The sequence below is a fragment of the Haemaphysalis longicornis genome, unplaced genomic scaffold (genome assembly GCF_048455015.1).
Source record: "Haemaphysalis longicornis isolate Haplotype H1 unplaced genomic scaffold, Haemaphysalis longicornis Haplotype H1 scaffold_10, whole genome shotgun sequence".
NCBI lineage: Eukaryota > Metazoa > Arthropoda > Arachnida > Ixodida > Ixodidae > Haemaphysalis > Haemaphysalis longicornis.
The window spans coordinates 124,041,482-124,064,042 of record NW_027526204.1 but is presented as its reverse complement, the minus strand read 5'-3'; the positions used below and the strand labels follow the sequence as shown (position 1 = coordinate 124,064,042).

At 48.9% G+C, this 22,561-nt stretch overlaps 1 protein-coding gene across 1 annotated transcript; it reads left to right on the top strand.

Annotated features, from left to right (window-relative positions):
- The first annotated feature begins 881 nt into the window (after window positions 1-881).
- On the top strand, window positions 882-20,951 carry LOC144159236 (uncharacterized). Its single transcript, XM_077690604.1, has 6 exons — window positions 882-1,132; window positions 2,775-2,933; window positions 5,748-5,882; window positions 9,586-9,714; window positions 12,807-13,219; window positions 16,568-20,951. The coding sequence occupies exons 4-6, from the start codon at window positions 9,643-9,645 to the stop codon at window positions 16,929-16,931; spliced, it is 849 nt and encodes a 282-aa protein (XP_077546730.1). The 5' UTR covers window positions 882-1,132; window positions 2,775-2,933; window positions 5,748-5,882; window positions 9,586-9,642; the 3' UTR covers window positions 16,932-20,951.
- The last annotated feature ends 1,610 nt before the right edge of the window (window positions 20,952-22,561 follow it).

The window sequence follows — 22,561 nt, the reverse complement described above, 5'->3', positions numbered from 1 at the left end:
CTTGGCCACGAACCATACTCATTCATTGTCGCGCGGGGGAGGATGTTGTGAAATAAGTGAGTATCCTTCTCTCGTGCCCCACTATCATCATCGTCAACTGTGCTCGATTAAAGGCATCATCGGGAGGGGCTCCGCTGCTCGTCCCTTTCTCCACACACGGAGTGTACAAGCCCAACTTTGTTCACATGTGGTCGGGACAATGCGTGGAGGACTGAACGTTGCAACTTTCTGCTTTTTACAGCTCTCTTTACATCGTGGCGTCGTCGAATTGGGCCACTTCTGTGCAAGATGTTTCCCAAGTGCGAAGAGGCGAAGCGCTACGGGTGCGGCATATCGAAGACAACTGCCATTGTCGGTGAAATGGCTACAGAGGCGCAAGGTGCAATGGTGGAAAGCCTGAAGCATGTGAAAATCGTGGAGAACCTCGGCCCACGATCGCAAGCCAGCGCGCGCTTCGGGAGAGACGCTTTCCGGTGAAACCGGTCCGGCGCTCCGCTGGTTCGTCGGCGCCCCCGAGAGAAGGCACCACCGGTCGGGGCTGGTTCAGCGGAACATCGCGGCGGTGGCTTCGCGCTTGCAGTCGACTGCAACAATGACACCTCGCAGTTTTACCCTGTCGTGGCAACCTACTATGTAGCGAAATGCGGGCGGGTTGAAAGTAAGCTGGTGTGCATGCAAGAACTTCGAGGAGTGGCTACTGGTCGAAAAATCGGCTCGGCTCGGATCGGCTCAATTGCGATTGAAAGCGCCCGTGTGACAGGGGTATAAAGGGATGCCCCAGCAGCTTGGCTGTACATATGCCAAGCCAGTGCATCCCAATTGTGTTGTCCTCGTGAATGCTGAATCAACAGTAGACCTTTGATTTTTTGCTAGGCCATGATCTGTGCGTGTCCTGTTTTTCAAGATCGCTGTTGCAGGTCCGAGGTGGGGCAGTGTCGAGCTCACAAAAGCGCACCTGGGCTATCTTAAAGAAAACCTGGGTGTGCAAGCATTTCACCAGCTCAAGAAACTGGTCAACGAGGAGGGCAGGGTCTTGGTGCCACGGTGCCTGCAGTGGTTCCAGTCCGTGGTTGACAAGGCGCGTCAACGCTACAAGCCACCGCCCAGTGAAGACGGGGCGGATTCTTTCACGGTGATTGTTGCCAGTGTTGCTCCCAGTGTTGATGTTTGCAAGAGACGAGGCAGGTTTAAGGTGGGGTGTCAAGGAAATACTAGTGTCTGCTGCATTAGTACCATCCGGGAGAGCCACTTGGGGATCATTTCAGCTGCGTTGGGGTTTGCAGACAATAGCAGGATTTTCAGGTGCTGGTGTTTCAGACCGCGTTTCAATCTGGATAGTCACTACTTGCTTTGCTTGTGGCTGACTGTGTATTCTGGTGTATAAGACACACCTCAACTTACCTGTTAAGCGCAATTAAGCTTGACTGTACATGCTTACTCAACCATTGCAAATTGCGCTGCATTTGGGGGCACTGTTTACGTGCGAAATTAGAATAAAAGTAAGAAAATAAATGAGGCAATACTCACTCTCACTCTTGTGTACAGATCGGGAATGTTTTACTTTTATTTAAAGCCTTTTCAGGACTTATCAATCCAATGTGTTACCAAAAAAAATTAAATTGAAGCCGTTCCACTCAACGTGAAAGCTCTGGGAAGTGTGGAGCAGTGATTCGCCGTAATGGGCTGTGGTTGGTGCTGTTATTTGCTCAGTGCTACCACCCATCATGCTCTTCTTCACCTCTCACGTCTCACCCCTCACTTGTAGAATGAAACGGGGGTTTGTCCAATGCAATTCGAATTTCCCACCTTCGCAGTGCTCGCACACCCCTGCCTAGAACAGTGTGAATGGAAGTTCTGTTCTTTTTGTGCTTGCTTTCATCCTGCACGTGCCGGCACCGTACTGCGCAGTTTGGAATGCATCATTTTTGTTGGCCACTTTTTTCTATCGTAAAAACTAACTTAACAGGCGTTCTTAACTAAATGGACGCAGGGGAAAGGGGGGGGGGGGGGGGGGGGGGGGGGGGGGCTTGCCGGTTATATACACAGATTTTGCCTCAAATGTACCTGAAGTTTTCTTTGCACTAGCAACGGGGAGATGTATGACAAGCGCCAGCGGTTCAGCATCCGAACAGGTATGACTATATAAGCCGCTTGGTTTTCGAAGCCTCTAGGGGATGCCGTTACGGTACGCCGTCGGGCTGAGTCCGTTATCCCGCTGCGCCGCCTGATTCTAGCAGTCGCTTGACATCGAAACGTTTACAGAGAGCGAGCTACGACGACAAGGCAAGCCCCTAAAGTGCTCTGTACGTAAAAGTTTGCCAAAGTACGTCCTCAATGACAAAAAAAAAAAACGAAAGAATAAATTTTCATAAAATGCACTGTTGTATAGGCCACACTAAAAAAATTTTTTTAAGAAAAAAGAAAGCTGATTCATTTGCACTAGGAAATATGGTATTTATTGTATTGACATGCTGGGTGCAATTGTCTGACATCTAATGGGATAGTGACCATGGCGTTGCATTGGCTCATTGCATGCTTGTTGGCCTGATTTGCGAGTGCACAGGAGCCACAAAGTACAGCTTGGTTTCAAGCGAATAGTGGGTGTGTACGCTGATTGCAAGTTCAAGAAGGCTATCGTGGGCAGCCAAAATGTTCTTTGCTGCTGGAGGTGTTCAGCTCAAGCCCATTGCAGCAGCAAGGCTGAAATGGTAATTCAAGGGATGTCTGTACTATGCCAAACACTTAACGAGGCTTTGCTACTTTTTTCTGTGCAGCTGAAGGTCAGCTCGGCGAATCCCGCCATCACTCTGCATGTTACCCTGGCCTGTGGAGACAAGTTCGACGTAGACTTAGTTCCCGTCTCCGAGTGGGACTACACGCAGCTCCCCGAGGGGCTTGATCTCCCCGAATGGGCTCACAAGTACTGCTCCAAGGTGTGTTATCCCAGTTGCACCAGTTTGCCTGCTTAGTAAGTTTGAAGGTTGGGCTGGTTGGTTCAAGGTGATTGCGACTACAGCACGGCAAAGCGGACACAAGACCAACAAAGGGAACATGTGCCGCGTAGTCGCGATCATGTCTGCTCCATGGAGCATGCAACCTTGGAGTGCTCGATGTCCAATAACCAGGCGGAATCTGTCCTTAGGCGAGTTTTCATAGAGCAAGAAAGAGGACCTTGCGCAAGACGGGTCGTATTGCGATTGTCGTTCACTTGCATTACTTTCGTGTTTAAAAGGAGAAGGTAACTTTAAGGGGAGACGCGGGTCTTGGAATCCCGAAATTTGGCCAAAAAAATCGATTTTTCGAAATTGTTATTTTCGGAAAGTAGAGCTATTTTTCTCCCGGTCAGCCAAATATCCAGACCCAGGAGTACGTAGTTGAGCCATAATATCAATTTATAGCACTGACGACCGCTAAAATCGGCCAAGATTCGACGCGAAAATAGCCTTTTTTCTACGACTTGCCGCTCGGGTTCTACAGGCGGTATGGCGTCCATCTCGGTTTGTTCGGAAGTGCGTCTTTTCGTTTTCAGTTCTCCACTAGAACCGTTTCGTTTCGTCTGTTGGTTGCGAGTAAAACAAGGGTAGAAAATAGACGGAACGCGCCACCCAATTGGCTATTGACTGCACGTGACCATAGGGCGCAGTCTCATTTGCAGGGCGCCATGGGTCGTCTTGCTCGCCATACTCATCACAGTGCAACGGCTCATGTACTCGTCTATGCAAGGACCGGCAAAAGCCCCGCACGGCGTAAAAACAAAGTAAATAAGTCTATTGATAACTAAAAAGAAGAACGAGCAGTATTAAATACTTTTCTGCGTGTCTGACGACGACTTATCACGAGAACGGCGCCGAGACGGAGGTAGGCTTAGCGCACCTGCGGGCTGCCGAGACGACGACGGCGTAAGCGGTATGATTACGCTTGAGGGTATTTGTAGGATAAGATATTTGTAGGAATTTCAGAGACGCTTGCTGCACAAGCATTATTCAAGAAATAGTCATCTTAGCTGCCGGGAATGCTGAAACTAAAAAAAATAAACAGGCTGTAGGATGTATGCTTTATATTTCCGTCCCCAACAGCACTGTGGGTAGGGCCGAGGGGGCTGTAGCACTATGTGCATTGCTTTGCAATTAGCAAGTTCAAATCCCTGATGGAGCTTGTTTTTTTTTTAGTTAATTTTTTTTCGTACTTAGGCAATGTTTTGTATACTGTATTCATTATTTTGTACTACAACCTTCATTGCTCCACGGGCTAGTTGGCAGAATGCGTGCAGACTGACACCGACGAGCTGGCGAGTTCTCGGTATGGTGTTGACGTGAGCACCGACCGACTGCTTGCGGGCACAGGGCCGAACCAGCCGACTGTCGGCCTGGTGCGAACACGCCTCTTACGATACAGGGATGAGCCAGGATGACTCCAAAGTCGGTGGCAAGGCGCACCGCATTTGGGTGTCTCCGGTGACGCGGAGGGCGTTCAGCCACTGCATACGCCTCGCCTAGTTGATTGCTGCGATTATAAGCGGTGCTGGCAGTCTTATCTTGCCCATTCTACGGCTGACAACATGGCAGAAGCGCGGTATGCCAATTCAGAGACATCGAGAGTGCCCAACCAACGGTAACATCGGATGCCAAGTGGTTGTTGCACAGAACCGAAGCTGGTTGGAATTCCAATCTTGGACATCGTCCAATCGCATCGCAACTCGAATACGCGTCACTGCTGTTGCTGCTGTCGTAAATGTCGCCTGATATTTTTTGTTCTTTCAGGCTTCATAAATTGAATACTGCTTTAAGACTGGATAAACAATGCAAAGTGTGTTTAATTGAGCCAGTCTATGCAGCGCAAACAAAAACAAAAGTTTGACAAATTCACTTCAGTGTCCCTTTTAATTACAAGGTATACATTTGGGCAAATTGGTTAACAGTACTGAACGTTCACTTTGTTCATACCGAACATTTGATTCATTAGTGACGTGTGGCAGGAGGGCTAGGGTGACGTGCTGATCGTGTATAGACGCGTTTATTCCTAATAAGGTTAGTTGCAAGTTGCGCATGCATTGTCTCGTCTTCTGTCTGCCGTCTTTGTCCGGTCTGTGCAGTGAACGTTCAGTATGACCTTTTAATCAGTTGGCTAGGCTGTGCAGGTCAGGCCAGCACTGTGTGGAGAAGCATGTGTTCTAAAGTTCGCTATAAAAAAAAAAACCAGAAGCACCTAGAACAGTGGCCAGAAATGGGTGGAGCTTGACGCATGCGTGTTGGTAGGCTTCAGCAAAGTGTCAATTTGTGAACAGCGGAGCCGTTGTTGCTGGTCGTAATGTGTGCAACGTCGTCAGAAAACCCGGGTAACAGTTACTCCTACGGTTTACCACGCATGTAAGTTCATGTTTTACGAGGAGCGCCCGGTGTCGTCCAGGCTTGTGTGTGGCACTCGCAAAAACATACCAAGAAAACAGTTCTGTGCGTTGACACCTCAAGGGGGGAGCACAAGACAGCTCGCACTACAGATGCCCAGTTCGTAAAGCCAGTTGCCACTGCCGGTTGAGACAGACGACGGTATAGATAGATGGATATGACAATGACTACTACTACCACAGTGAAAAATGATGACGGAACATGTTAATAAACAATTTAAAACCTAATGCAATGCGTGGTGGTGTGTCCTCCAGTGCTTGCATAGAATGAAATCCTCCAGCTCCACTATGGTTCGAGCATTGTGCGACTTACGTCAAGCTTTGCCAATTTTTTGTGTTTCAGACGGACAAATGGGTGACGGTTCCTAAAAGGAACATAGACGATGACTGCGCATGGCGTATCCACTTCAAGGCGATCGAGAATAAGCTGATCGAGGACGTGGGCGGCTGCGCGAAGTCAGTCATTCGTCTGGTCAAGGTGAGGATCCTTTGTTTTTGGCCGTACGGCCTGTTCAGGCTTGTTCTGACTGCAATTAAAAGGGCCATGAAGACAAAATGCCAGACAAATGCCAGTTTAGTTCATTCGAAAGGTTGCCTTATACAAACAACTCTCACACCCACATTTGATTGCAACTGCGCTTGAATAAGCCGTGTTGGAGTTGTGACGTATTGTGGGCTGCTTGTGCGATTGATGCTTGTGCAATTGGCTAAGGCCGACAAAACCCAATAGAAAGTGTAAGCTTTCACAACAATCTGTTTGCTCTTCAAAGTGAGTGTACGCTCTTTTCAAAGGAGAGATTGGTCATTTTATTTGATTTTACTTTCTTAAAGGGCTACTGAAGTGGTTTTAAAATCGAGTAATTATCTATTTTTTTACAAAAAATACATTGGTCAGTTTATGCTTGTAAACTTTTTTTTAGCTTGGGGACAATGGTATTCGTTGATAAAGTTGACCCTGCATCCTGTCCACGGCTCACCCCGCACCGCCGGAAGAGCGAGAGACCGAGAGGCAGCGATCAGAAGTAGCGTCATATTCGGAAGACGGCCAGCGACATGCGCCGCCGCTTCTTTGTTTCCCAGTTTTCTGGGAAAAGTTCTGAATTAAGCAGGCGTGTAATCTAAACTTTATTACCCTTATTGTCTTGAGTTGCCTCTGCGTAGATATTTAGCCGTAATGCTACTGCGTTTTTAAATTATTCTCTGTAATGACTCCTAGGTAAAGATTCTTACCCGAGTGCCCGTTGCTACCGCGTGGAATTCACCAGTAGTCCCTGCCAGCAGTGTCGTCGGGTGCTCTGTGCTTCATACACGAAGCGACGGGCTCAAATAAATACGGTGGTTCCCCAAGTTCCCGATTCATTATAGTAGGGGTTTTTGAAAATTTAGGTGACCGCAATGCTTTAGGTTCCCCAAATGTCGTTTTCTGCACTCGGGAGTGCTCCGCACACACGCTGGCCATGCATGCCCGTATGGCCCACGAAGTGGCTCGAACCGCTCAGGCTGCAGCAACAACCGCTCGTCGCTGCTGCCCAGAATCAAGGCAATCGCGAAAAAGAAGGTAAACATGCAAGAGGGTGGATGATAGTGTGGTGAAAAATTGTGCTAGGGATGGTCATCCGAGGTGATTTTGAAAGCAGTGATCACATTTGTGCGGCGAGGCTAAGCCTACACTTCTCTACGCTGACCGGCCACATAGGATGGTAAGCCCTTCCGGCACCCAGTAGGATTCAGCCCGGCACCAGACGGGCTGAATCCTACTGGGTGCCGGAAGGGCACCAGAAGATATCCAGCAGGGTTGATTTCCTGCGAGGTCTTACGCGATTGGCTCAGAGCGAAAACGCCACCCAGCCTGCGTCACGTGAATAAGTTTTGGCTATAATTCGGTGACGTCACATAGACCCCACGGGAAATCAGCCCCACCGGATATCTTCCAGCGCCCAGTAGGATTCCTACCACCTGCCCGAGCACGCGATGCAGCGAAAGGCCGAAGGATAGCACTACCTGTGCACAAGAATCAACATACTAGCATCGATCGCTAAAATGGCAATCACCATGAAAACAAAGTTCCGCATGCGAGAACAGGGATTATAGTGTGGTGAAAATTGGGTTAGGGATTGTCAATCGCAATTGTAGTGACAGCAGCGACCAAAAATCTGCCTCAATGCTAAGCATAAAGTTCCCAACATCGGATTTAGCCCAGGCCGGCTGCGAGCTGTTGGGGAAGATGCTCTTCCAAAACCCGTAGCACTCAAGAGTGTTGCATTTGGGTTCCCCTAACTTTTGGGGAGGACCCCAACGCTCGGTTCCCCTATTCTAAAACTGTGTATGTGCAGCGATGCTAAGCTTAATGTTCCTGACTGGCCACGGAGCGACCCAGCACCAACACCTCGGCGCGACGCGGCGACCGGCAGTGGCCGCATCGCTGCTGCCTGCGTGCATAAATCGATGCAGGCTTCTTTGGCACGCAGTTTGTTGCCGCCTGCTCGAATGTAAAAGCAAACTTACACATGCGGGAAAGGGGATGATGTTGTGTTGAAAAATTGTGCTAGGAATTGGGATTAGCGCTGGTAGTGATAAAGACGATGGGATATCTGCATAAGTTCCCTGCATCCCAGGAACCAAAGTCGGCTGTGAATCATTTGGGGAAAACCCCTTTCTAAAGCTCATTGCAAGTGAAGTAGTTGCGTTTATGCATCCCTCAAGCTGCCCTGTTCTAAGGAAATAATGTGTGCGTCTTCAATTCTCCCAAAGACTTTCTGGCCCACATCTGAACGGGAACAGAAGGAGCTCTTCAGGCAGACTTCTGAATATGACATAATCTATTGCCGGCCAATCGCGAAAGACAGCCAGGGATCTGCTTGCACCCTCGAGCAGGGGTCGTTTGTTTTGGCGAAAAAAGGCGTTTTGTTTGTGTTTACACCTAGAATGAACATGTTTTTCGAATTCAGCGTGAAGAAAACTACACAGTAATACACCCAAGAAAATTTTTTTCAGAAGCTTTTCATCAGCCATTTGAAGACCCCGTGTGGGGTGTTGTGTAAGGGGAAGGCAACATAAGAACTACGCAGAAACGATTTTTTTATCCTACCGTGAGAGGTGTGACTGGTGATGCAGTCTGTGAAGGTGGAGGGCAAGTAATGGCAGAGATGTCGGCTGAAAGGCCATTCCAGTCAACAGATGTGCGTGGAAGAAACGGCGTGGAAAACGCAACGGTGCATACGCATGGGAGTGCGACTTGGAGGGGGTGACCAGATGCTTTGAGGTATGCGTGTTGGGGGAACAATGTCCACCGGCATGTGCATTGAGCTGTGGAAAAACTTACGAGATAAAGAAAGACTAGTGATACGGTGGTGAAATGAGAGGAGAGAGTTTTGGTTCCGGTTGAACTGCCGCAATTCACTGCTACGTGGGGTCCACATACTAACTCCCATTATAAGCACCTGTTTCTAATACATCACTGCTGACGTCGCGAAATGAGGGGGGCAGCGAGAAGCTCGAAATTTTGGTTGGCATTGTGAAATTGCTTAGTTAACAAAGCATCATTTGCTGCTGGACAAGTGCTGAGAGTACTGTACTGTAAAGCGCCAAATCTTTTGAGTGAGACAAAGTGGTACGTTGTCTTCAGGGCCCCTTTAAGATGCCATGACTAAATTAGTTCATAGCTCTCCTCTTTGGCACACTTCATTTTTGTGGTGTAGTTTTTGCTGCACAGGAGCCCCGAAAGTTTTTTGGTGCGCTTTTAATGAGCACGTATTTCACGATGATGGGGTTATTTCACTTGGGAACTCACTTGCGTCAGCCACTGCAAAGGCCTCCCCAGAGGTTGCTGGTTGTGAAGCGTGAACATCCCAGTTGGAGTCTGGTATCTGAAGCACTAAGGCGTGTTTGAATCAACCAAGTTTACCCCTCCTCCAAATTCACCCGGAAGTTTTGAAATACTTTCGTTTCATATTTTCCTAATCTTCTGTCCTTATCAAAGAGGCATATTTGTGAGCTTAAAAATATTTAATTAAAAAAAAAATATTTCCCTAACCTTCTGCCCTTATCCCAGGGTTAGGTGAGGCGTATTTGTGAGCTGGGCATGGCAGTCTGTCGGCATAGGCCTGCTGCTTTCTTACCATCAAGTGTCCCTTGGGAAGATCTGCCATTGCGGATTAGAGCGCAAGGGTGTTGTGTTGCAGGCGCTAAAAGAGAAGTACAAGTGGAACCTGTCATCCTACGCCTGCAAGACTGTGGTCATGCGTCACATAGTGGCCAAACCCAGGAGGTCGGACTGGGACCATAAGCACCTGTTTACCCGGCTACTGGAGGTGGGTGTGGCATGGCCAGCATTACATGTGTGCCTCTCTCTCTCTCTCTCTCTCTCTCTCTCTCTCTCTCTCTCTCTCTCTCTCTCTCTCTCTCTCTCTCTCTCTCTCTCTCTCTCTCTCTCTGCATATCAGGGAGAGCGAGTGAGTGAAACTTTATCCCTCTTTGGACGAGGCCAACCTCTAACACCGAGGTCCCTTTGCAAAGTTGATCGTGAGGGATGCGGCTTCGTCCTTGCTTTCCGTGATGGTGCGGATTGGTGCTCATGTGTGGCGCATGCCCATTCATGGCGGATGCCTTGTGCTGGCGACGGCCCTCCTTAGTCAGCCTGGTGGCTTGGTTGACGGGTCATGGCGGGCGTGTTATCCAGATGGAGGCACTGGACATGGACGATGTCGTGGCCGTGGCGACACTGGCCCACGTGCAGGTGTAAAGACGCAATTCCCGAAAGACACCTGTTGGATTACACAATATGGGCAGTGTCACTAAAGTAGCCCGATCTCTCGAAGTAGCCAGCTAGAAACACAACCCTTTTATTCAGCGCACCACCTTTCATGCCTGCAGTTTCGCTCACTATCTTTGTTCTCACCAGCTCACTTTCTCTGGTCGAAGGTCAGATAATGCTCAAGAAGGGAGCAGTATTGGCGATAAAGACCCAGCCAACTGGACGCATAATGGCGACGTCCTCGCCTCGCCTAGGTTAGGCCTAGTCACTGTGAAAATTGCCAAGGCCAGCCCGCTAAATTCTTGGAGCTGGGTATGCCGCAATGTGACTGCAGCAACGGTTGAAATGGAACTAATACCACCCGCGGCATATGCAAGTTCAGTGGCCCATTTCAGTTTGGAAAGAAGGTACGCGTAAGGGCAGACAAACCGCCGTTGTTTTCTTTTCACCTCCGACCACTACAAGCTTTCGAGCCCAGCTACTAAGTGGTGGCTGTAATCTGAAGAGCTATTAGGATTGTCTAGCTATTTTGGCACCACTTATGCCTCTAGGCTGAAGAGCCATTTGAAAGGCGAGAACTAGAGCTAGAGTGAAGCATAATTGCGAAAATTGCGTCCACTACTGCGAAAACCAGACCGGGTACCCAAGACCCTGATGGCATTTCAGCAGGGAACAATCGATTAAGTTTTTATTATCTTCCCTAAAAGCAGTGGGTTGCACGGCTGACCAGCTCCGACCTGTCCTCACAGCGTACCCTGGTGGAGAGGGCCCAGGTGGGCAGCACAGGCGAAGGTACCTTGAACTAGAGGAGACCCCCACCAGGCGGGTGCCCAGACGTCAGAATTTTATGTTCCTTTTTTATTGATTTCATCAATGCTAAATGGCCTGGTGAACCCGAAACAGCACTTTAAATACTTGAGTGCGCGATAATTAATTACACTGAATGGCCTGAAAATCGTCCGTTTTGGTTTCCCGCGCTTCCAGTTCGGAGGGCGCGTGTGACAGAACCACGGAATGACCTCACCGTTTTGTGCGGACATCAAAGCACTGCAAAGGCTGGTTGTTTCGACCGCCCTGTTGCAAGAGCTGAGCGGATGAGCTGCCTGAAGGCGTTAGGCCTAGCATTGCGGCGGAAATTTTATGACCGCTTTCAATGAAAGACCTGATGGCGGCTTCTGCTGCGATTCTGGGCTTTATTATTGCCTCGATCCTTTCCCGCATGTGGAACTTGATTTTTTAGCTAGAGTGCCTTTCTGAGCAGCGGTTATGCCTGTAGCTCTGGCTACATGTCTCACTTCGTGTGAACGTGCAAGCGCCCAATCGCTGCTCGTCAGGCCGGGCACATGAAGCGACGTCACGAGTTTCAGACGAGCATTGGAGGTAGATGGCTACGTCACTTCTTTTTCCTCTCGCGGACTGATGCCACACTGATGTCCATTTGCTGCGCACCGCTCCGCGTGCTGTTCCGTCAGCGCGATAAATCAGATCAAATTGAAGTATGTTCCACGCGTCACAGGCTGCTCATATTTCAGCCAGGGTATTCTGTTGAGTAAAGGAAGCGAACTGTGTAATAATATTAACACCAAAGTTGGTGTCAGTACCCAATTAATAAAGTTTCCTCCCCCTCCTCCCTACCCAAATGTGACACCAACCTGTGGCGAAGAAATCTGCTGTCCCAGCCACAGAGACCATTAAATTTTGCCCAATTTTCTTTAACTACCCCAAAGTAGGTGTGCGATAAGAGCTCAGCGGAACAAAATTGCAAAGGAACTTGTGTGCTTGGACATGCACAACTCACAAGCTTGGCAGTCTGGCTCCTTTATTAGCAACACTTTATTAAAATAATGCGTTAATTAAAACCCACCCGCACGGTGCCTACAAAGCGCAGTCAAGGCGAAGGAGCGGCCATGCTGGGTGCGTCGGTGACACCAAAGAGAAGGAAAGGCAGCCCACGCGCCGCGACCACTCTGTGCGAGGGTACATTTCCCCCTCGCCCGAATGATTGGTCTATATGTTGTAGTTTAATTGGTACATTTCCCCCTCGCCAGAATGAACGGTCTATATGTTGTAGTTTAATTTTTCTAGAAACTTTACCGTTTCTTCAGCAATGAATTCTTCAAAATGTGTTCTGATGCAAAAAAATATAATGATAGGCAGATAATTCACTGGGTTGTTTGTCGTAAAAGCTTCCAATTAAAACACTTCTATAAAAATTAAAGGAAAGTAATAAACAAAGGAAGCACACTTGGCTGTTTATGTCGTGCATACGGAGTTTTGTCCGCGTGTTTGGGTAACAACTAGGCTAAGCTGCTGCTCCAAGAACACAGCAAGAACACAGCTTATTCTAGCAGGGGGATAATGCAGCCAGCCAAGAGATTATGAGAGATGTTGACTTCCTAACACGGCAGGGAGCAGAAAGGATCACCGCAAGAGTGACATTGATTGGACAGTAAAGAAAAAATGCACTTGACTCAATGCCATACTCTCAGCCTCTATTGTAATGTCTGTAACAAGCAACTTCTTTGCAACACATGCACCGACAGGTTGGCGTTCACCTTGTCCAGTGTTTAAAATGACTTCTGAAGCAGTTTATGTCAGTACAATGAATGTCAGCGCTGCTGCAACGTCGGGTCTTGCGTTCACTCGCAGGTTCTGGACAGAATGCGAATGGAGCTACTGGCTGAAGGACCAGGCATCCGCTACCTCTTTGATGAAAGGATGAGCCTCACCGCGCGTGTGGATGAAACCACAAGGAGGAACATCGCAGGATTCCTCCAGAATAAAATAGATCAGCTGGAAGAGGCTCCAGAAACAGCCCCGGAGATCTTCTTACCAAGGAGTTGCTCCTCGTCTGATTGTGGTTCAACTTCAGACGGCATCGGCCAGCGAGTGAAGAGAAACAAGAGGGGTCTCAAGAGGACCTCTGAGAATTGTGCACCTGAAAGCTTTTCTGCGGATGGAATGGAGGTCCCGCCTCGCAAAAGGCGAGCCGTCAGTGACACCGCTGACTGCCTGGATGGCATGCCCGAGGGAATGGAGGAAAAGGCTACGTCCACCCAAAGGTGCGTTGATTTTGTCACGTGTAGTTGGTCGCCCTAGTTGGAAAGAATAGACAGGGATCACTGGGTTGCTCACTTTTTGCTGCTTGCTTGTGGTCATGGAGGAAAGAAACGGTTAGGAGAGGCTTTGATGTAGCATTTTGTGAAGCCGCTCCCACCTTGAGACGTTCACTGGAACCACCACTCTTCCTCATTCTCCTCTGCTGTGATTCACCTGAGATCTCTTTGCCGCCATGTTCAAAGAGCAGCTGATAACGCATGCCAGGGCATGCGAGCAAAAGATACCTTCTGGTGCCGCAATGTTTGTTGCAAATCAGCCATGCTCGCTATCTCCGCTGTTAATTTTGTTCACACACAAGGGCGCCGTAAAAGATTGCCGGCGGCATTTAGCCAGACTGACCTGTTGGGGCTATAAAAACCAAGCAATGTTGTCCACAAACGTCTTGAAAATGACTTCCTCCGCTTTTTTGCAATGCGTTTGAGATGCCAGAGGCCCCTCCTAAGCTTTCTTTGCTCCATGTTTGTAAGTGCTCACTCAGACACACTCAAAATCTTTCGCATAGTAAAAGATCGTCATACGCTGTCGCAGTCATGCCCACTGGTAGCTGTTCTCCTGCCCTCACTTGTGCTTTCTTGTTATAATAAAAAAAATCCCGGGCCATCTCCACTAACGTGAAACCTGGGGAGGGGCGAAGCGTGCAGTGTTCAGTGTATTCAGAGATCGTAATTATCTTTCTTTCCACACGGCGCATGCTGATCGGGCACTGGAGAAGTGCTGAGGCGGTGGCGCCCTCTCTTGCGTTGAACCGGATTTATGCAATTAAATGACAGGCAGACTGGCCGTAAGTTGTCTTCGTGTCGCACGCCGCAGCATGCTAAGAAGTATGCTTTACAGGAGAAAACTTGGCTTTTTGAAACCAATTTCAATTCTGCATTTGATAAATTTTTGTTACCATATAAACCGGATTACAGGTCGACCCGGTATATAGGTCGACTCCCTACCTTGAGGTGGGGAAAGTCCACAAAAAATAATTCGGCACAGAAGCGCACTCACAATGTCTATATTTATTTTCGACGCCCGTCCGTCACTGCCACTCACTATGCCTGCCGAAGTCACTCGTCCGAGCTCTCAGAGTCGTCCAAGGATGACTGCTTCGCACTGTCATCTTCCATGCCATCAGGCGCGTTGCTGATGGAGCACTTCCTGAACGCTCGTGTAACCATGTCGTCGGGCAGCGACTGCCCAGAGAAGGACACCCAGCTTGACACGGTCGCAACCGGCCCATATAGGTCTTTTTGTTGTCGCCGGCTATCCACTCATTGTACAGTTCGCGGAGCCCGTCCGCGCATGGCCTCCGGAGCGATCGTGATCGAAGTTCCTGGACGAAGTCCGCCACTTTGTTCTCCAACTTGGGGTGCACCGCTTGATGTCCACGGAATGATCGGTTTCGGGGGTTGCACGCGTGGCCGCGCACAGCTTAGCTTTCTGGCTCCGCCAGCACCGCACACTTTTCTCCGAAACGCTTAACTGGCGTTGCGCCACCATATTCCCATTCTGCTCGGTGACTCAATCGGCGTCGGCTTAAACGCCGCGGTGAACTGGCGTCGACTGCCGCGGAACAGAGACGTACAGAAATGTACGCACGCACGCACAATAAACGAGTAAAAGACTAAAAACTAGAGAAAAGCGAAATCAAATAAAGGCCTGATAGTGCTAGAGAGCAGTCCGACACAAATGGTGATGGCGACGGACTGCGCTTGCACATTGTTGCCAGACAACGATTTACATTCTGCCAATGACCGCTCTATAAGACGAGGGGCGACTTTTGTGCGGATTTTTTTTGAAAAAAACTCGACCTATATTCCGGTTTATACGGTAGTAATGCTACTAAATCCTGATTATTCCTGTATTTTAAATTAGTTTAAATCATGTTAGTTTATTTTGAACTAGTTTTACCATCGTTTGAGAACTTGTTTTACCGTGATGACATGAGACGATGACAGCTTGAGCCCCTAAGGGGCTTCACCCCTAAATGGATTGGGCCAAAGCTACATATGGGCTGTGAGGTGTGCTGTAGCGGAGGACTGCAGAATAATTTTGACCACCGGGGGACCTTTAACTTGCGTTGAAATCTCGACACACGGACGTTTTCGTTTTTCACTTGTTCTCTTAATAAAACCTCCCGTACTGATCCCCATACTCACTTGGCCATCCGTATTTGCTCTCGTATTCTCAATTAAACCCTCCTACTCAGTTACTCATATGCACAGGCTGACCAACCATCAAGCCTTGACCGACTAGCACAAGTTTGCTGGCGATGGTGCCAGAACAGAGTCCTGGGAAGTCTTGGCACCTGTGGGTAGCGGGACTCTGGGAGAGTTGAGACAGTAGCATAGGCTTCTTTTTTGAGTGAGTGAATGTGAATGATGTGACCGAAACGGTGGGTTTGAGCTTATTTTGAAATTCTTAAATCTGACTGGTATCACAACCACCACCAGTGTGCTCAGGGTGTGGTAAGCAAACGTGACCGGTTGAGCCGCAATAATTGCCCAGCTCAGGTGCCTTGAAACAGGTTCGTACCCGACACTGGATTGCTGTGTTTTTGTTTGTCTGCTTTGGTTTGTTTCAACCTACTTGGAAATTGCGCTAATGATCGCGCATTTCATTTACTGGCACCTTCCCCCAATCCTTCATGAAGGCTATAGCCTGTGCTTCTTATAGGTTATTAAAAGCCCCTACACCAATTTTTGTACAGAAGCATGGCACAATGCAAGTTCGTACGACTGCATCAAATTTATCGCCACATTGTGCCCGATTCATTCGGGTGACAAAAGGAGACACCTTTCGAAGCAAGCAAATGACAAACAAGCAATTGTGGAGCCCAGCAACTGCCCACATGTGAAGAAAATGGCATATTCTAGGGATGCATTGGGTGTGCCCAAGTACATAATTCATTGTAGTTCCAAAACACATAACGCTACCTTGGTAACATACAGGATAGGTTTTACCGATGCTCCACAATCTGAATGATGCTTGTGAGCTAGTGAGCATACGCCAGCTGCAACATTTCATCTAATACGTGCTTATTAAGGATGTTATTGCCATCATGTGCAACATTAGGAAATTGAGGTTTGAGGTTGAGACTGGAGTTGGTGGTGGTGCTCTTTCTTTCTCCTCCTCTTTTTTTTTGTGTGTGTGTGTATGTGTAATCACGAAGGTGTTGTGGGAATTGCAGGATACGATAATGCAAACATCTGCTTCAAAAAGCAATGAGTCTTCTTTCAAGCTATGAGAAAGTTGGAGTAAGTGTTTGGGCAGGCAGTAACAATGCATTTGTGTTCCAAATACAGGGGAGCCGGCAACGCGGACGCTGCAGCCAGCACGGGCCCAGTGACACTGCGGCCCACATCTCAGCGCAGCCGAGGACATGGACGTCGTTCCAGTGACCAATCGGGGACCAATGGAGCAAGGGTCAAGCAAGAAACTCGGGAGGCTCCTGGAACCGAAGACCACGGGGCAGTGAAGAACCATGCGGGGATCGATGCTGAACCCGAGGATAACACCAGTTTCTTGTTGCGTCTACTGTCGCACCTGCGGTCCACACCAGCTAGAATGCGGGCACGCGCTCAAATGCAGCTGCTGGATATCGCGTCCAGTTATAGTCAGGGGAAGTACCCAAAGGAGCTACTAGTCAACAAGTCTCGAGATAATTGACAGGAAAAATTCCGCGTAGGGTTTTTAATATTTATTATTCATTCTTCATTGCGCCGTCATGACATTCCGTTTGGGAGCATGAAGTGGACTTTAGCTGCTGCGGACGGCTATTGGAGACCCATTCTATCATTCACTTCTGAACATCAGGTGGAGGTGAAAAGTGAAAAACGCCCGTTTCTCGAGACTTCAACACACGTTAAAGATCCCCAGGTGGTCAAAATTAGTCTGGAGCCGACCACTACGGCGCGCCTCTAAGCTTAAGTGCAGCTTCGGTGTGTTAAACCCCCCCCCTTTTTTTTAAAGTAATGTCAGTGTAGCTTGTTTAAGGCACCTTGGCACACACAGGGCACATGGTAGAGCCAACAACAGGCTGGGCTACAGCCCACTGGGTTCTGTCTGTGGCAAGCGCCATATACCTTACAGGCTCCAGAGGCCTTTCTGTATTTTTTTTATTTATTTATTTTTTTAACTTTTGACTGAAAATGCGAGGTACACAAATACATTTAAATATACGCACAGAAATAAATCTTTTTAAAGAGAGGGACGTAGCCATTTAGCTGTAACCATCAATTTCTAATGTTAGGGATTGCCTATGCTCATGGAATGAATATGTTCCGGTATGTTTCCCTCGCTTCAAACTGGCTTTCAGTTTTTTTTTTGTTTTTTTTTTAATAGTTGCGAAAAGATTCAGTACTCAGAATAAGGACAAGCCGAATTCACTCAAACTCAGAAACAGATTGAGATTGTGGGGTTTGACGCGCCGAATTTTGCACCCGAGCTTGAGGCGTGCCGTAGTGGAGGGCTCTTTTTGAACAACCGTCTTTCTGAATAAATTCTTTTTTGACGGTTCTGCACTTCCTGTGCAGCCGTCACAAGTGCTTTGGAAGCTATTCCGGGGAACTGAAAAAGGTTCAAGGCAAAGCTGACGTCAGCGTGAAGTTTCATGGCAAGGAGGCCGACCTACCTATTTTTTTTACCGGGGACGGATCGCCCACTCATCTCGGACGCAACTGGATGCGTGAGCTGGGCATCGGCGTTTCCGACGTTGAAGTGAACATCCACGCACTTTCCGACATCAAACACCTAGTCCAAGACTATGCCGAAGTGTTTGAAGAAGGCCTGGGTACGTTCAAGGGTGCTAAAGCTTCTCTACATGTTCCTTCAGATGCTCCGCCGCGGTTCTTCAAGCCACACCCACTGCCGTATGCCTTGACAGATGGAGTCACTCAAGAAATCCAAAGATTAAGAAGAGATTCCATTCTGGTTCCCGTCAAGACAGCAAAGTGGGCTGCACCTATTGTTCCTGTGACCAAAAGGGATGGACGCATCAGAATCTGTGGAGACTTTGGTGTCACTATAAACCCAGTGGCAGCAGTGGAACAGTACCCCATTCCAAGGATCGAGGACCTGTGGACTGTGCTTGCTGGAGGTGATAAATTCACAAAATTGGATTTGCGAGATGCGTACCAGCAAGTTTTCCTTGACAAGGCCTTTAGGGAGTACGTCACCATTTCGACGCATATGGGGTTGTTTCAGTACACCCAGTTGCCTTTTTGCGTCTCATCTGCTCCAGCCATATTTCAGCGTGAAATGGAGAACTTGCTCAGGGGACTGCCACACGTAGCAGTCTATTTCGACGACATTCTTGTAACTGGCGCAAACGATGCTGAGCACCTTCGCAACCTCCGTGCTGTGCTTAGCAAGCTTCAGGAATCTGGCCTCAAGCTGAAACTTGAAAAATGCCACTTCTTCGAGCCACAAGTTGAGTATCTCGGGCACATCATCAGCAAGGAAGGCCTTTCCCCGAACGTTGACAAGGTAGCAGCCATTCTGCATGCTCCTGTGCTTCAAGATGTCAAGGAACTTCAGAGTTTCTTGGGACTTGTCAACTTCTACAGGCGCTTCTTACCCAATCTTTCGTCACTCCTTCGTCCACTGCACTTGCTTCTTTGTGAAGGGAAGAAGTGGGAGTGGGGACCATTACAACAAGATGCATTCACTGCCTGCAAGCACTTGGTGACGTCAGCTCCAGTTCTTGTGCATTTCAACCCTGCCAGGCCTGTTTGCCTCAGCTGCGACGCATCACCTTATGGCATAGGTGCAGTCCTGGCACACAAGGATGCTGATGGCCGGGAACATCCCATTGCTTTTGCCTCGAGGAGCTTGTCAAAAGCAGAACAAAACTACAGCCAACTCGACAAGGAGGCATTGGCTTTAGTGTTTGGTGTGGATCGGTTCCACCAGTACTTGTGGGGCATCTCATTTGAAGCACACACTGACCACAAGCCACTTCTTGGACTGCTGGGCGCCAACAAGCCTGTTCCCGTGCAAGCTTCGCCTCGAGTGGTCAGGTGGGCTCTGAAGCTTTCTGCGTACAAGTACGAACTTGTACACAAGCCTGGCAAAGAGCTCGGCCACGCTGATGCTCTTAGTAGACTGCCTCTGCCAACTGACACCATTGCATTACCACGACCTGCTGACATCTTGCTGGAGGAGGCATATCCGCGACTGCTTTCACCTGGTGTTGTGGCCCAAGCCACAAGAAATGATCCAGTTCTGGGTCATGTTGTTCTTGCTGTTATGAAAGGAGAAAGCCTCCCAGTGGGACCAGAGTGGAACCCTTTCAATACCAGAAGCTCCGAACTCAGTCTCCACGAGGGTTGCCTACTCTGGGGATCAAGAGTTGTGATTCCAAGATCATTGCAGGCCCAAGTTCTTGGCGTTCTTCATGCCAGCCACCCGGGTATCGAGAAGAGCAAGATGATTGCCAGGAGCCATGTTTGGTGGCCAGGCATTGACAATGACATTGCCAACAGTGTGAAGTGCTGCGCTACGTGCCAGACTCAACATCGAGCTGCACAGCCGGTTCAGCAGACACCATGGCCTTTTCCACAACGACCCTGGTCAAGGCTTCACATTGACTTTGGGGGACCATTCCTAGGTCACACGTTCTTGGTTATTGTGGATGCGTTCTCAAAGTGGATAGAAGTCTTTCCTGTGTCTTCCACATCTGCAGAAGTTACCATTTCTGCCTCGAGAGTTGCATTCGCTCAGCATGGCCTGCCTGACGTCATAGTTTCCGACAACGGTCCTGCCTTCACCAGTGCCCAGTACCTTGAGTTCTTAACTTGAAATGGAATACGCCGCATGCTCGTACCGCCGTATCACCCTGCCTCAAACGGTGCAGCTGAACGAGTTGTACAAACTGTGAAAAACAAACTCAAGAAGTCTGGCTCTGGGAACTTCCAAACGCAGATCTCCAGGTTCCTGTTCCACTACAGGACCACACCACATAAAGTTACAGGTCGGCCACTGTGTGAGCTTTTGACGGGAAGAATGTTCAAGACTCCGTTGGATGTCCTGAGGCCAAGCCTGCAGGCATCTGTACTTCTCAAACAACTCAAGCAGAAGTTGTACGCCGACAGAGGGTCCTGGCAGGCTCCATCACTGCAGCCAGGTGATGACGTGTATGCGCGAAATTTCCGCAGGGGTACACCTTGGGTGCCTGCCAGTGTTGTGGACGTCACTCCGTCACCAGCCAGTGTCCGTTTTGAAGATGGCACCTTGGGAAACCGACACAGCGACCACTTGCGCCTTGTGCAGACAGACGCACATCTGACTTCTCCTAAAACTGCTATTGCTGCAGCTCCACCACAGCTGGAGCTGCCGCCTCACCATGCACCAGCTGTTCCGGAAGTGCCTCATCAGGAACAGCCACCTGGAAATAGCTTCTCTGGGAGTAGCTGTGACATGGACAGCGACGGGACTGCGCTCGACAGTGGTGTGCATGTGAACAGTGACTCTGTCGTGCCTACACCTAGCACACCGAAGTTGCGACGGAGCACGAGGACTAAGAGTACTCCCCATAGTCTTCCTCCTAAGAGGGGAGGAGCGTTACAATGTTAGCTCACATGCAGCGCCCCCATGCGGCGCTGATAGTTATGTTCAGCCAGGCAAGCCTGGCACAGCGGCGAGTGGCCGTTTTGGAAAAAATAAAGACAGTTCGTTCTGGGCAAACGGCTCGGCATGTTCTCATGTCTTTCGCTGGCCTGGTGGCCTACTGTTCGCGGTAGTTACTCCTACCGCTTGGCCATCCGTAATCCTACACATCTAACACTCTGCTTTTTTCTTTCTTCGTGTCCCGTTTCTGCTGTACTTATGGAATGAGTCACACCAACTTGCTTAGGAATAGCCACTTTACTTCGAGCAAAAGCACTAAATGCACTTTCGTTAATCTCGTGTTTTCTCACATTTGACGAATTTGCATATCTGTTTGTATATTTGTGCCTGAAAAAAAAAGTATAGCATACACACAATTAAAATACTGCAACATGAACATGCTGGGGTACATGTATACAATTATCAATATACACTAGCAGAGCGCTCTCATTGCAAGGTGCTGGGCAGGACCTAAGAATGCTGCTCGCTCTGCTGTTCTGCTTGCACTTTCCTTGATGCTGTCCTCTGAACTCGGGATTGCCCTTTGCATCGCAAGGTTGCATTACTTCTTCTAAATCAACTGGTTGCACCCATGTTGCTACTCGACGCACGGCACTAAAAATTACGATGCCTAAGCGCTCCCTATGGCTGAGTGAAGGCGAAAGCTTTAGCCTCTAATTTTCAAACGGATATTCCAGTATTGTGAGCACCATCGTAGCGTTCTGGATCTCTGGCAACTGCTGGGTGAGCAGTGACAGCGAGAGTAACGCTTCGTGCGGTTCATGCTGAAATTGCATTTTTAAGACGGTAGTCTTTCCTGGGCTAATGAAACTCGGAAAATTTTAGTCTGTCTGCCCCCTCGTTTCAGCCAGCTGGCCGAAAGTTAAAAAATTCTTGAATGAGACATTTATAAAGGCAAAACATTTTCAATCTAATAAATCTGGAAGGCAAGCGTTCCTGCCCTGCGTGGACCACCAGGCAGATCACTCCTATAGGTTCTTGTTCTTATATGCCAACTGCACCAAAATTTCACCTCGGCTAAGTTTGCTTTGAACGTTCAGTATGTACCACCAAACCAACTGGGGTATGACTGGTTTCCCTGTGAAGTGCATTGCTAATGGGTAATAAACATTTAAAATGGCTCCGTCCGAGCCAACGCTGCTTCTGCCGGCAGATTGCACAAACAGCCATAACGCGGAAGTGACCTGCTGGCCTGCCGGTTGCTTGGTCCTCTGGGCAGCAAAGAGAACTGGCCAAGTGCCACTGGGTGCGCTTCTGCGAGGGCTGTCTCACGTGCCAATTTGTTGCACACAGGTTTGCTTCTGCCGGCCTTCCACTCACTTTCCAGCTGCAACATCACTTCATCCTGGCCATAATGGCCGCGTTCATCTCAGTATCGGTTTAAAATTCTCCGATTTTTGCTGGTGGTTTGCGCCGTGCACCTGCGTGTTTCAGCGATCATATGTTATATCTTGCAGCCTTTTTATGCAGACTATACAGAGACAGGGTTTTTAAGAGGTCAAACGTTGTGGACGTGAAAAAGGAAATAAACACCAGATTGTCATGTAGCATCACCGAGGAAAGAAAGCTTAGGAGAGGCCCGGGTGGCCACGGGTGCATTGGGAGAAGTGATGGAGCCGAAAAGCAAAAAACGCCCGTGGGTTCGAGATTTCGGCGCACGTCAACGGGCT